Genomic DNA, 15668 nt, shown 5'->3' on the forward strand with positions numbered 1-15668 from the left:
GTGTAACTTGAAAGAAGTTCTGGGATATATATATTAAAGAATTGAAACCTGCAACCCATTCTAAAAGATGAGAGACTTAACAGCAATGTAGGTTTGTTCAATATATCGTATCAGTTGCATGACACTATGATTTTGTGCTATAAAGTCTGTGACTTATGATCCTGCCCCACTAGCTACCAGATGAAGGAGCAGCATTCCAAAAGCTAGTATTTCCAAATAAATCTGTTGGACTATAACCTAGTGTTGTGTGATTTTTAACAATGGCTAATAAGACAGCCATCTTTGGAGAGCCTTCCTTCAAGACAAGCTCACACCGAGGTTTCTGCCTCTTGTCAAAATGTGTGATCCCAAGACAGAGGAGAGAGAGATGCATGTGTTCATAATGATTTATGCAAACAGGATTTAACAACAACATTTACAGAAGATGACTGTGAGACCTGGGTGTAATGAAGAGGACAAATGGGAATGTTGGCCCTTCAGATGGAAATGCGACATGGCTGCAGATAGAATAAGTGGAGCTGCAAAGTGCATTGTTCTGAGGAGTATTCTGCAGGATGATGCTGTGGTGAGTGTAATTTGATACCAGAAAGTGTTATGCTACTCATCTGTTAACACACTGCTGCAGTCCTGAATTCTCTTGCTGCAGTTCTGAGAGCCATTCTACCGCTCACATCCTGATCCAATACCACCCACATCTCCTTATTTGGAGAAGTTACCCTCTTCCGCCCATTTCTGGGGAAGCTTAACTCACTGCAGGCTCTCCATTCCAACAGCAAAACTTTCAAACTGTGAAACATCCAGGAAGCACAGTCTTCTCAGGTCTCTTCTCAATTCCTTTGGACCTTTTGAAACTGCAGCAACAAAGTGCTGGTGACTACATGTCACCTATATTGTGTGCTCTTTAATAGGAAGTCCTTCAATGGCTAAGTGCATAAAACTCCACCACATCCTTTATGGAGCAATTGAAAGTGGAATCAAAATGCTAGCAAAGTGGTAGACTGCAAAACTTACTTTTACTTGATTTTTACAAGCTATAAACCAAAAGACCAAACTGATTCGGTGAAGTAAATTTAAAATAACTTTGAGATTGATATCTTTCTATTTCTCAAGTAAACAACTTTACCAAACTTGTGATATATGTTTACAAGATAATGATATCGCAGCAAGAAGCTTTAACTAATCTGGTGTGATTGACTTTCGCAATGCCTAAATTCATGTGAAACACATGGCACTTCTAAATAATTGCACTCCTGTTCAGGCAGTAATGAAGGAAGACCACTCGGAGAGGTTTAGTATTTGTCCTGGAAGTTTAAGGGCTGAGAATCCAATACTGAAACCATCTGTATTGGTGTTTTTTTTTACATATTAAATATAATCTTGGGAGGCTAACCCAGAGGCATTTTAGGCAAATTCCAAAGTGCAACCACAGTTTATGGTTATACAACTAAAAAAGATATTCCATGCAGATATGCATGTTTTCAGAGTAAGTTTCAACAGGAAAAGGTAAAAGGTAATGCATAATTATTATATAATTCTCTGCAGCTACTGAAATACAAATTAACACTTCACAGGTGATATAAAGTACAAATAATTTCTTGCAAAGCAACATAAAAGGTAGTACTAGTCCTTACAATAAATAATTAAAAAGGAAAGACAATAAAACAAAGGACATAATATACATTCATGTACACTTGTTTCTAATCTGCGACACTAAATGTTTGTCGATATTCAAACCTTTGCTTATTAGATAAAGTTGATTATTTTCTGCACATATGTACATCCAGAGGGATTGTATACAACAAGCCTCTGATGAAATTACTTAAAACAACTTTTGGAAGTACTTTTAAAAAACATTCATATTTATTCATTAAAGTAACTACATCAAAAGTTTTAATTTAATTCTGCTTTGTTGATTTTCCTCATGTTTGACTACCTTTTGACTGGCTGGCTATACAAACATATTCCTGGTTACCTCTTTGAATTTGTGAGCAATCTTGTTGGCGTCCACCTCTGTAGGAGAAAGCATATCATCGGTTTCAGGCAGGTCAAACACTTCAATCGCCATTTCACCACCAGTGAGAACTGAGCCCATTTCGTCATCCTCCTCATCAGTGGCATATTCCCCTGTCTTAACATCAAATTATATTTTTGCAAATATGAATACTTAAGTTAGCATATATAAAATTCTTAGAGTTTATAAAAGACAGGCTTTAGGATGGAAATAAAATGTACATTTGTTTAGCTTTGTGTCTCGATGTGCACAATAATCAAATATCATTTTAGTGTACAATACTTAGTCTTAATCTGAAATGTATTATTTTAATTTCAGGTCTTAGTAATATTTCAAAAAGGAAATAAAGAAAACTATAATTATTACAGCTACAACACAATTTTGGCAAATTACATTGAATAAATGTAGCACTTTCCTTCTAGTTGTTACCGCGTAATTAATTACAACAACTGAAATGGATTTGTACATGAAATAGACTGTTCAAGAGTTAAAGAAAGAAACAGAAGATAAATCACAGGTTATGATGTATGTATTTTCGCAAACGTAGAAAAAAAGCATTCAATGCAAAACATCAATTTTGAAAATTTACAAAATAATGAGTATGTAAGGCCTGATGAGAACATAGCATTCCTTTTTAGTTTAAATAAGCTCAAATGTACTTGTGCAATATGCCTTTGAAACATGGTATTTTTCATTTCATATACTCATGAATTGAATTTGCACAAATAGTGTATGGAAGATTTCATTTTTTGCACAATGGAATTTCAATCATAACTTTTATTTGTAGAAAACTACTTTTTTCTGTGAGTCACCAACTGAAAAGGCAGTTATCATTTTTGTTAGGAATTTAGCAATTTGCCTGTTATGACACTATGTTTTTTTCTCTGAAGGACCTTCCAAAAATACTATTCCTCAGAGGGATTGTTCTTTCTTCTCTTTTGTAAAGAATAATATTCGATTCTCTAAGAATCAATCATTTCTCTCTTTAAAAAAAAGTGATTCTGTTTCTGGTGTCTTCTGAGTCAAAGAGTTCCAAACTCTCAAAAACATTCTCTGTTCTGAAAGGGTGACCCCTAATTTTAGAGCAAACCACCCTAGTTTTAGAATGGCCCACAAGACAAAATGTTCTTGCCATATTCACCCCGTCAAGACTATTCAGAATCTTATACACATCAATCAAGTCATCAATCCAGTAGTAATGGGAAACAAACAAATGGCAGAGGAACTGAACAAGTACTTTGCATCAGTTTTATAGTGGAAGACATGAATAACATCCCAAAAATTCAAGAGAGGCGGGAGGCAGAGGTGAGTTTGGTGGCCATGGTGAATGCTAGAAAAATGAAAAGTCTGAAGGTGAATAAATCACCTGGACCAGATGGACTACATTCCAGAGCTCTGAAGGAGATAGCCGAAGAGATAGAGGAGTGTTGGTGGTTATCTTTCAGGAATCACTGGAGTCAGGGAGGGTCCCAGAGGACAGGAATGTTTAAGAAGGGAGTGAGGCAAAAGATGGAAATTACAGGCCAATTAGCCTGGCCTAGGCCATTGATAAAATTTTGGAGTCCATTGTGAAGGATGAGATTTCTGAGTACTTGGAAGTGCATGATAAAATAAGGTAAAGTCATCAGGTTTCATCAAGGGGAGGTCATGTTTGATAAATCTGTTAGAGAATTCTTTTGAGGAGGTAATGAGCAGGTTAGACAAAGGAGAGCCAATGTATGTGATCTACTTGGACTTCCAGAAGGCCTTTGACAAGGTGCCACACAGGAGACTGCTGAGTAAGATAACAGCCTATGCTATTAGAGGCAAGGTACTAGCATGGATAGAAGATTGGCTGTTTAGCAGAAAGCAGAGAGTGGGGATGAAAGAATCCTTTCGCAGGATGCCAGCTGGTGGCTAGTAGGGTCAGTGTTGGGACCACAACATGTCACTTTATATATTAACAACGTGGATGAAGGAACTGATGGCATTCTGGCTAAGTTTGCAGATGATGCAAAGATAGGAGGAGAGACAGATAATATTGAGGAGACGGGAAGGATGCAGAAGGATTTAGACAAGTCAGTCGAGTGGGCAGAAGAGTGGCAGATGGAATATAATATGGAAAAGTGTGAGGTTATGCACTTTCATAGGAAAAATAGAGACAGAGATAATTTTCTAAATGGGGAGAAAATTCAGAAATCTGAACTACAAAGGAACTTGGGAGTTCTACTCCTGGATTCTCTTAAGGTTAACTTACAGGTTGAGTCAACAGTTAGGAAGACAAATGCAATGTTGGCATTTATTTCGAGAGGACTAGAATATTAAAGCAGGGATGTACTTCTTAGGTTTTATAAATCTCTGGTCAGACCACATGTAGAGTATTGTGAGCAATTTCAGGTCCCATACCTCAGAAGGATGTATTGGCTCTGGAGTGAATGCAGAGGAGGTTCATGAGACTGATCCCACAAATGAAAGGTTTAACATATAAGGAATGTTTGAGGACTCTGAGTCTATACTTGATGGAGTTTAAAAGGATTTAGTGGGGTGGGGGAATATAATTGAAGCTTACAGAATACTAAGTGGCCTGGATAGACTGGACATTAGGAAGATGTTTCCATTAGCAGAAGAGACTAAGACCTGAGGGCACAGCCTTAAGAGTAAAACAAAAGACTCTTTAGAACAGGGATGAGGAGAAACTTCTTCAGAGTGGTGAATCTATGGAAATCACTGCCACAGAAGACTGTGGAGACCAGGTCATTGAGTATATTTAAGATAGAGATAGATAGGTTCTTGATTGTTAAGGGGATGAAAGATAACAGGGAGAAGGCAGGAGAATGAGGTTGAGACACTTATCAGCCATGATTAATGGTGAAGCAGACTCGATGGGTCGAATAGCCTAATTTCTGCTTCTATGTCTTATGGTCTAACTATTACTCTTCCAAACTCCATGGTAACAAGCCCAGCCTATCCAACTTATCCTCATCAGACATCCAACTCACTCCAAAATTAATCTAGCTAAAATTTTCTGAAATGGCTCAAACTCATCTATATCCTTCCTTAATGAGATGAGAACTACACATAATATCTGAGATGTGAGCTGACCCTATATAACTGAAGCATAACATTCTTCTCCTTATGTTCAATTCCTTTTGTAATAAACAATAGCTTTCTTGATAAAGTGCTGGACTTTCTTCCTAACTAATTGTGACTTATGGACTAGAATATGGCCTTTGCACTTGAGAAATTCTGCAGTTCTTTGCAGAGTATGGGAGCTCTTTCCTGAAATCTTGATCTCAGTTGAAGTTTCTGGGATAAACACAGAAAGTGTTAGAGAAATCCAGCAAATCTAGCAGCACCTGTGGAGAGAAAAACAGAGTTAACATTTCGAGTTACATTTCAGTTCTGAAGAAGTCATGAGACTTGAAAAGTTAATTCTGTTTTTCTTTCTCCACACTTCGTCAGTTCTGCTATATTACTTCAGCACTTTGTTTTTGTTTCACATCTCTGGCATCTGCAGTATTTTGCTTTTGTTTGAGAGGTTTTGGGAACTTGTTATAATTTACAAATATCAGCATTTCTGTTAATTTTGTAAAACAAGAAGTAGACTATGACCAGTTCCAAACTGAGTGGGATAAAGATTGGACATTTATCATCTACCTACAGTTGTCAGCAATTCAGTAACGTTGCATCTGGAGTACAGTGCTCAGTTCTGGGCATGGGACTTGAGGAACATCAAATGGATTAAATATATTTATGCAAAGTCAGGTTTTTGAGACTAATGTTTTCAGTAAAAAGATGAAGTTAAGATTGACTTTGATACGAAAATATTTTTACTTCAAACATGGTTGTTTCAACTAAAACACAACTTGGCTGACACAAATTTAAAATCAGTTTTAAAATAATACATATGGTCAAGGTGGAAGCAGCATCCACACCAGACACTTATTGGGACAGAACTTACCTTGGGGTAATGGTAACAAACAGCTACTAAATCTGGAAGAACAAACCTTTTCAACACTGACACAGACAAGCTGTATTTAGATTTTTTTAAAGGATTGGTTATTAAAATAACTTGAAACCTTGATCATTCTTCATACTTATCTGCCCTTCATGACTATTCATGTCTCCTCCATAAATTTGTGGCTCTGGGATAAGGCTCTGCCACAACAAATATAGAATATTTTTGAACTCAGCACCGGAGTTCAAATGGTCCTACAAAGTTCAAGTCTCCCTCATGTGAAAGTCATGTCCAGATACTAAAGTTCCTTTACTGGCAAAAATATGAATTGGAAACAGAGGTGGAACTTTCAGCTCCATCATGTCGACCATTTTAAAAGTTCCATGGAAATATGACTGATTGTTTATCTTTTTCTTTCTTCCCCCAAAAAGGAAGTGGTAGCATCCACTGATCCACAACTGAGTCAGCAAAAAGCACAGTTCAGGAGTTCGACAGAATTCTCTCTACGTGCCATCCATACGCTTGAACATTCACTCTCTTCACCACTGATCCAAGGTAGCAAACATATGTACCAACAAGATGCACCATACTAATTCATAAAAGTTCCTCCAAATCCACCTTCCAAACCCACAACCTTTAACACTTAGACAAAGGCTGTGGATGCATACAGGATCACCAACTGCAAGTTTCCCTCCCAGGTCACACATCATCCTAATTTGTAACTATATGACTATTCCTTCATTGTCATTGGGTCAAAGTCAAAGGAGTCCCTTCCTAACAGCACTGTGGATTACACTATGCTCTCAAGGGCTGCAGCAGTTCAAGAAGTCATCCTCACCTTCTTCAGGGCAGTTACAAATAGGGACTAAATGCTGACCTAGCCAGTGACACCCACACTCCATAAACAAATATAAACAATGCTGCTTGGGAAAAGGTAAAGGAATGATTGTGGGATAGGAAAGTCAGGCTGATAGCTTCTAGCCCTTAGTCTAAGCTTCGAGACAGGAGAATTGTGCTGAATCAGCATTTGTAAGTGCCCAATAGGCAAGACCTCAATTTTCTCCGTTCTTTCCATGACCACTCATGTTGAGGAACGAGTACCCAAGACATGGATTATTTTAAATTAAATCAACTTAAAAGTTTGCTCTGGAAGATTATCCTTGTACCCATATCCTGTTTGTATATGCATTATTTATTACTGTAGTCTGATCTGATCTGTGAATTACTGCTACCTGAACTTAAAATTAATATAAATTCTTCTTGCCGAATTTGGCACCCGATGGCGCACCTATAAAAATTGGCAAAGGTATGTGCTATCATGCCAAATTTCCGCAGCTGTCTGAGGAAGAAGAGATGTGTTGGGCCTTTGTAACCAGTCTGTCTACATGAAGAGTCCAAGAAAACTTGGTGTGGATGACTACTCCATGCCGTGCTTCTTCTCCCGGCTTGCAAGCAAAAGCTCAAGCAGGAGACACCTTCGTGGATACAGGTCCAGTGCTGGTCCAGAGGAAGAGGATCAACTCTGGTGCTGGCTGTAATCGGCTGATTGGGCCATATTCAAACAGTCCGCAGATATCTTGGACGAGTATACCACCACTATCACAGACTTTATCAACAAGTGTGTGGAGGACTGTATACCGAGGAAGTCAATCCGGGTGTTCTCCAACAGGAAACCTTAGATGAATCAGGAAATACAAAACCTCTTAAAAACCAGGCATGAGGCCTTCAGATCAGGAGACCCACTCAAACATAAGGAATCCAAGCATGACCTTCGCAGAGCCATTAAGAAAGCCAAGAACCAATACCGATCCAACTAGAGACCCAGACAGATATCCGGCGACTTTGGCAAGGACTGAATGACATCACAGGTTCTAAAAAGAGACAGTGCAAGATAGCAGACGATGACATATCCCTCCCAGATCATTTCAATGCCTTCTATGCTTGGTTTGAGCAGAATTTTGGCAGAGAGATAACACCTGTTCTGACAAGAACTGACAAACCTATCCCAACAGTCACTGCATCAGAGGTCAGATCAGTTTTCCTTCGCGTGAATCCAAGGAAAGCGATGGAACCAGATGGAGTACTAGGCATGCACTCAGAGCATATTCAGATCAACTGATAGAGGTCTTCTCGGACATCTTCAACCTCTCCCTGCAGCAGGCCTCTCTCCCTACCTGTTTCAAGAGGGCCAACATCATCCCTGTGCCTAAGAAGCCTCATGCAGCATGTCAATGACTACCGCCCAGTGACCCTAACTTCGGAGGTCATGAAGTGTTTTAAAAGGCTGGTCATGACATTAATCAACTCCAAAGAGAAAGTGAGGACTGCAGATGCTGGAGATCAGAGCTGAAAAGGTGTTGCTGGAAAAGCGCAGCAGGTCAGGCAGCATCCAAGGAGCAGGAGAATCGACGTTTCGGGCATAAGCCCTTCCTCAGGAATGAGGAAAGTGTGTCCAGCAGGCTAAGATAAAAGGTAGGGAGGAGGGACTTGGGGGAGGGGCGTTGGAAATGCGATAGGTGGAAGGAGGTCAAGGTGAGGGTGATAGGCCGTAGTGGGGTGGGGGCGTGGAGGTCAGGAAGAAGATTGCAGGTTAGGAAGGCGGTGCTGAGTTCGAGGGATTTGACTGAGACAAGGTGGGGGAGGGGAAATGAGGAAACTGGAGAAATCTGAGTTCATCCCTTGTGGTTGGAGGGTTCCTAGGCGGAAGATGAGGCGTTTTTCCTCCAACCGTCGTGTTGCTATGGTCTGGTGATGGAGGAGTCCAAGGTCCTGCATGTCCTTGGTGGAGTGGGAGGGGGAGTTGAATGTTGAGCCACAGGGTGGTTGGGTTGGTTGGTCCGGGTGTCCCAGAGGTGTTCTCTGAAACGTTCCGCAACTAGGCAGCCTATCTCCCCAATATAGAGGAGGCCACATCGGGTGCAGCGGATGCAATAAATGATGTGTGTGGAGGTGCAGGTGAATTTGTGGCGGATATGGAAGTATCCTTTGGGGCCTTGGAGGGAAGTAATGGGGGAGGTGTGGGCGCAAGTTTTGCATTTCTTGCGGTTGCAGGGGAAGGTGCCAGGAGTGGAGGTTGGGTTAGTGGGGGGTGTGGACCTGACGAGGGAGTCACAGAGGGAGTGGTCTTTTCGGAACGCTGATAGGAGAGGGGAGGAAAATATATCCCTGGTGGTGGGGTCCATTTGGAGGTGGCGGAAATCACAGCGGATGATACACTGTATCTGGAGGTTGGTGGGGTGGTAGGTGAGGACCAGTAGGGTTCTGTCCTGGTGGCGATTGGAGGGGCGGGGCTCAAGGGCGGAGGAGTGGGAAGTGGAGGAGATGCGGTGGAAGGCATCGTCGACCACCTCTGGGGGGAAATTGCGGTCTTTGAAGAAGGAGGCCATCTGGGTTGTATGGTTTTGGAACTGGTCCTCCTGGGAGCAGAGGCGGCGGAGATGAAGGAATTGGGAATATGGGATGGCGTTTTTACAGGGGGTAGGGTAGGAGGAGGTGTAGTCTAGGTAGCTGTGGGAATCAATCAGTTTGTAGTAAATGTCCGTGTTGATTTGGTTGCTAGAGATAGAAATGGAAAGGTCTAGGAAGGGGAGGGAGGAGTCTGAGATGGTCCAGGTGAATTTGAGGTCAGGATGGAAGGTGTTGGGAAAGTGGATGAACTGTTCAACCTCCTCGTGGGAGCACGAGGCAGCGCCGATACAGTCATCGATGTAGCGGAGGAAAAGGTGGGGGGTGGTGCCAGTGCGGAGTAGCCATGGGCACCCGCATGGGCCCCAGCTATGCCTGCCTCTTCGTAGGATATGTGGAAAACAGTCCATCTTCCACAGCTACACTGGCACCACCCCCCACCTTTTCCTCCGCTACTTCAATGACTATATTGGCGCTGCCTCGTGCTCCCACGAGGAGGTTGAACAGTTCATCCACTTTACCAACACCTTCCACCCCGACCTCAAATTTACCTGTCTCAGACCGTCTCAGACTCCTCCCTCCCCTTCCTAGACCTTTCCATTTCTATCTCGGGCGACCGACTCAACACGGACATTCACTATAAACCGACCGACTCCCACAGCTACCTAGACTACACCTCCTCCCACCCTGTCCCCTGTAAAAACGCCATTCCATATTCCCAATTCCTTCGTCTCCACCGCATCTGTTCCCAGGAGGACCAGTTCCAAAACCGTACAACCCAGATGGCCTCCTTCTTCAAAAACCGCAATTTCCCCCCAGACATGGTCGACGATGCCTTCCACCGCATCTCCTCCACTGCCCACTCCTCCGCCCTTGAGCCTCGCCCCTCCAACCGCCACCAGGACAGAACTCCACTGATCCTCACCTACCACCCCACCAACCTCCATATACAGCATATCATCTGCCATCATTTCAGCCACCTCCAAACGGACCCCACCACCAGGGATATATTTCCCTCCCCTCCCCTATCAGCGCTCCAAAAAGACCACTCCCTCTGTGACTCCCTCGTCAGGTCCACACCCCCCACCAACCCAACCTCCACTCCCGGCACCTTCCCCTGCAACCGCAAGAAATGCAAAACTTGCGGCCACACCTCCCCCCTTACTTCCCTCCAAGGCCCAAGGGACACTTCCATATCCGCCACAAATTCACCTTCACCTCCACACACACCATTTACTGCATCCGCTGCAACCTTCCCCTGCAACCGCAAGAAATGCAAAACTTGTGCCCACATCTCCCCCATTACTTCCCTCCAAGGCCCCAAGGGATACTTCCATATCCGCCACAAATTCACCTGCACACTCCACCGCTGCACCCGATGTGGCCTCCTGTATATTGGGGAGACAGGCCGCCTACTTGCGGAACATTTCAGAGAACACCTCTGGGACACCCGGACCAACCAACCCAACCACCCCGTGGCTCAACACTTCAACTCCCCCTCCCACTCCACCAAGGACATGCAGGTCCTTGGACTCATCCATCATCAGACCATAGCAACACGACGGTTGGAGGAAGAGCGCCTCATCTTCCGCCTAGGAACCCTCCAACCACAAGGGATGAACTCAGATTTCTCCAGTTTCCTCATTTCCCCTCCCCTCACCTTGTCTCAGTCAAATCCCTCAAACTCAGCACCACCTTCCTAACCTGCAATCTTCTTCCTGACCTCTACGCCCCCACCCCACTCCAGCCTTTCACCCTCACCTTGACCTCCTTCCACCTATCGCATTTCCAACGCCCCTCCCCCCAAGTCCCTCCTCCCTACCTTTTATCTTAGCCTGCTGAACACACTTTCCTCATTCCTGAGGAAGGGCTAATGCCCGAAACGTCGATTCTCCTGTTCCTTGGATGCTGCCTGACCTGCTGCGCTTTTCCAGCAATACATTTTCAGCATTAATCAACTCCAGCCTCCCCACTAATCTTGACCGATTCCAATTTGCCTATCGGTCCAACAGATCCCTGTCAGATGCCATATCACTTGCCCTTCACTCCTCCCTAGAACATCTTGACACCAAGAACAGCTACGTAAGAATCCTACTCATTGACTACAGTTCGGCCTTCAACACGATTATCCCCTCGAGGCTGATTACTAAACATAGTGATCTCAGACTAAACCTTACTCTCTGTGACTGGATCATCAATTTCCTGACCCACAGGCCACAATCAGTGAAGACTGGGGACAATATTTCATCAACATTAACACTCAACACTGGAGGCCCCCAGTGATGTGTACTCAGTCCCGTACTGTACTCACCTGTGTACCCATGACTGCGTCGCCAAATACCAGACTAATGCCATTTACAAGTTCACTGATGGCAGCACCATAGTCGGTCGAATCTCAGATGGCAACGAAACAGATTACAGATGGGATGTGGAAGACCTGGAAAAATGGTGCACTGAGAACAACCTCGCTCTCAATGCTGGAAAAACCAAGGAACTCATTATTGACCTTAGGCAGGATGTTACTCATGCCCCATACACATTAACAGCACAGAGGTGTCCTTGAGAGAAGGTTGCTTGTGTTGTTGGAATCACTTTAAACTGACATGGCAGGGAGTGGGAATCAGGAAAGAATATTTGAGAAGTGTACAGCGTACATATAATACTTGGAGAGATGAATAACACTAATATGGAGAATACAAAGTCAATTGGTGAAGTCAGTTATTCAAGGTTAATAGACAATTGTGAATGCTTAGAGTGCAGTAAATAAGACAGAGGAATTACAAATGCAGAAAGCAATGAGGAAATATGATCTTGTGGTAATAATAGATACCTGGATCAAGGAAGGGTGAGACTGGGTGTGAAGATTTCTTGGACATAAGATGTTCAGAAAAGGCAAGAGAGGGCTGGTGGTGGTGGTTACGAAGAGCATCGCAGTGTTGTAGAAAGAGCATGCCCAGGAGGATTCAAGGACAGAATCAATCAGCAAGAGCAAAGAAACAAAAACAGTACAATTACATTGCTTGATATGATCTATAAACCATTAACTAGTGGCAAGAATGCAGATTATCAAATCTGCAGGGAAATGGAGTCATGCCAGCATTATAGAATAGTTATAATTCAGTATTTTAATAACCCGAATGTAGACATTTAAGAGACATTAATCATTGTAACATAAGCTTTAGTATAATGATAGAAAAGGACAATGGTCAATCCAGAGTAAAAATAAATAAATTGGAAGAGCTGAATCAATGAGGCAAGAATAGAGACAGGTGAGATAGATTGCAACAAGAGGGTGCCAAAGAGATACAGTAAATTTCTGTGTGAGAGGAACATTTTAGGGGGTCACTAAGTCTGCAGAAGCTCAAAGATATTCACTCATAAATGTATATCAGAAACCACTGATACTCTGTTTGTTCAGGCTCATTAATTAATTAATTTTCCCTCAGATGCTGCAAGTCAGGCAGCTAGGGCAGTGACAGTTTTACTGCCATTGCATGATTTCCACAGCCAGAGGGTACAATTGATTGTTTCCACAAAGTCCTCGGAGCACCCTATCAGCAGTCAGTTGTCTTCATGTATAGAAAGGCTTCCACTTCATGGACGAGCAGATCATCTGTGACCACACCAGCCAGAAAGTGTTATCCCAGGAACAGTTAAGATGCCAACATTCCAGAAAACCCATAGGTGCCTGCATCCCCTCAACGCACACTGGACTGGACAAATGATGACAAAGGCTACACCCTCAAAGCCTGACTCAGGACATCTGTCAGGAATCTACAGCTTGATGCTGACAAGAAATCCAACACTACACATACTTCCACAGTAACATTATAAAGCTAACCCTAGGGTTCTTGAAAATGATTCAGATGCCAGGACTTGTCTGATGGTGTAATACATTACATTCAGAAAGAGTGTCTGGCATCCATGAAAGAGTCAGTTGTTTGCTGTACCTTCACAGGTGGATAGAGCCTGCTGACTGGTACAATCTTGTAGTTACGATGACTGTAGCGGGTGTCCTCCTGGCCTCAGCATTTAGAGGCCTCAGGCTGATCTCACAGTCCTGCATAGATAGAGGTGCACCATCCTCCCCAGACTGGTTATAGGTAATGGAGTCACTAGCATAGGAGAGGTACAGTGGTCTGTAATCTTCAGCAAGTTCTGTCTGTCATTCTTTCTACCTGATAGCACCACACTGTCTCCTTCAGAAGCTACCCTGGAGTGAGGTCAAAGGCTCCCTCTCACCCAGCCGGAGAGACTGAACACATGCCATTGCAGTTAAAAGACCAATGTACTCCTCTGTTATTTGTTCCAGTCCAGTGAGGGCCTCTGGCATCATTGCCTGTCTCTGCACGTGGAATATGACTAGATAGGCACGTGTTCTGCTCAGGACTGAGCAAGTGCCTGGTCTCTGACAGTACGAGTGTCAAAGAGCTTGGATGTTTCCTTCTCCAATAGCTGCAGGTAAGTTAGTGATCGGTTCATCAGATGATGTCCCTGAATCTAACTAATGTATTCATCAAGATAATTGTCTCTGTGCTGAGGGAGGATGCAGGTGAATGCTTTGTTGATGCATACTCTCAGGTGTCAAAGGCTTCACCCTCAGAGATTCTGAGGCTGGAAAACCTCTGAGGTTTCTTGTGATTTACTATTTGTTGATTGCATGTATCTGTGAAAGAGAATAGAGAACTATTTGGTGAAGAAACCCAATTACCAAAGAAGAACAATGTCTGAGTGCAGCCTCACTTCTTATAAAAGCAGACAACAGGTGTTACTCACTAGCATCTACCATGCCAATCTCTCCAATTTAGGTTTTCACTCGTCAACTCTTATTCATCTTCTTCAAAACTAATGAGGATGCAAAGACCAGGAAGCCTGCCACTTGTCTGGGTCTTTCTTTCCTGTTTAGCATCAGCTTTCCATCAATGAGAAACAGAAAGGTTGAGTGTGATGGGAATGTGTGCATGAGCGTTTGATGAGAAGGCACAATGCTGCCAGGGAGGTAGATTTCCCACAGTAAGGAGGAAGCAAAGTACCAAAGCTGTCAGCATAGTACATGTGAGCTATTCAGTGAACATTTTGCATGTAATCGCGATGTCAAAACACCTCTGATACAGTTACATAGTGGTAGAGTTAGACTGAGTGATAGCCCGTGTGAGGTTGCAGTGAGAGCCCGGTGGCACTTAAGCCTTCAGAGTGCAGGAGACCATTCAGTAGTTTCCCACACTACCCATCATTTAAGCGTTTATGTCCACTCAAGGTACTGACTCACTATGTGACGTGTCCAAGTCAGCTGATTCTCATGGAAGGGATTGATTCACCTAATAAGGAAGGGACTCTGCTGTGGCCTCGACAGTTTGGAACGGTGTGTTCAGTGAGGCATCTATGAAGCGGAGAGTGAAGACCACAGTCTCTTCTGGAGTTTCTGACTCACATCATGTGAAAGGGTGCCCAGATGTCCTTTAAATATTGCATCAAAATCTGTGGCCCCAGAACACATGAATGGGTAAGGACTGTCAACTGCCATCCTCAAGATTCACTGCTTAATTCAAAATGTATGAAATGAGCTGAACAGCAAACTCACCATGGATGCCACTTAAGCTATTTTAAACACAAGTGGAAAATCCCAGCTATTGCTTTTTTTTTAAACTTATTCATTCATGGGATGTGGTTGTTGCTCACTAGGCCAGCATTTACTGCCTATACTTAACTGCTCAGAAGACACATAAGGCCCAGATCAGATAAGGACATCAGTTTCCTTCTCTGAAAGGAATTAGTGAACTTGATGGGATGTCCCCCTGCAATGGATTCACGGTCCTCACTAGTCTCCCAGTTACAGATTTTTATTGAATTCAAATTCTACTACTTACCATGGCAGGATTTGAACCCAGGTCCCCAGAACATTAGGTCTCCTGGGTCTCTGGATTAATTGTCTCGTGATAATACCACTAGGCCATAACCTCCCACTATTCTCTCTATTCCCTATTCTATCTGAACAATTAACTTCTCGAAATCTCCATCATTTGTCGCATTGGAAGAGATGCTACCTACATTTGCCCCAGCTACACTCCACATAGATAATAAAAGCAGTCATGAAATCAAAAGTCTTGGAATTACCGCTGATTACTACAGTATTTTGAATGTGTTGCCTCTGATCACCAGTAAGCTTCTGCAGTCATTTTTCCTTCATGCTTTATTTTTGCTAGCAAGGTAATCTATTCTGGTACCTTAAAAGTTTTCTCACAATGCTAATGAGAAAAATTCGTGCTTTATATTCAACGTCTCAGAAAAGCCTTTTGTTAAACAGGTTGGACCTCT

The 15668-nt window shown here is 43.0% G+C and overlaps 1 protein-coding gene across 11 annotated transcripts in view; it reads right to left on the bottom strand.

Annotated features, from left to right (window-relative positions):
* The window catches only part of ppp1r9a (protein phosphatase 1, regulatory subunit 9A), a 363720-nt gene that overhangs the window by 153453 nt on the left and 194599 nt on the right, over positions 1-15668 (bottom strand). For 10 of the 11 annotated variants that reach the window (XR_011961323.1, XR_011961324.1, XM_072575464.1 and 7 more), the window contains exon 6: positions 1973-2128. The exons of the other annotated variant lie outside the window; for it this stretch is intronic. Coding sequence is in view for 8 of the 10 variants with exons in the window: in XM_072575464.1 (XP_072431565.1) it covers positions 1973-2128 (156 nt within the window). In the remaining 2 variants the exon portion in view is untranslated. The remainder of the gene's footprint in view (positions 1-1972; positions 2129-15668) is intronic. 11 annotated transcript variants of the gene reach the window in all.

Source organism: Chiloscyllium punctatum, chromosome 8 (genome assembly GCF_047496795.1).
Source record: "Chiloscyllium punctatum isolate Juve2018m chromosome 8, sChiPun1.3, whole genome shotgun sequence".
NCBI classification, from domain to species: Eukaryota; Metazoa; Chordata; class Chondrichthyes; order Orectolobiformes; family Hemiscylliidae; genus Chiloscyllium; species Chiloscyllium punctatum.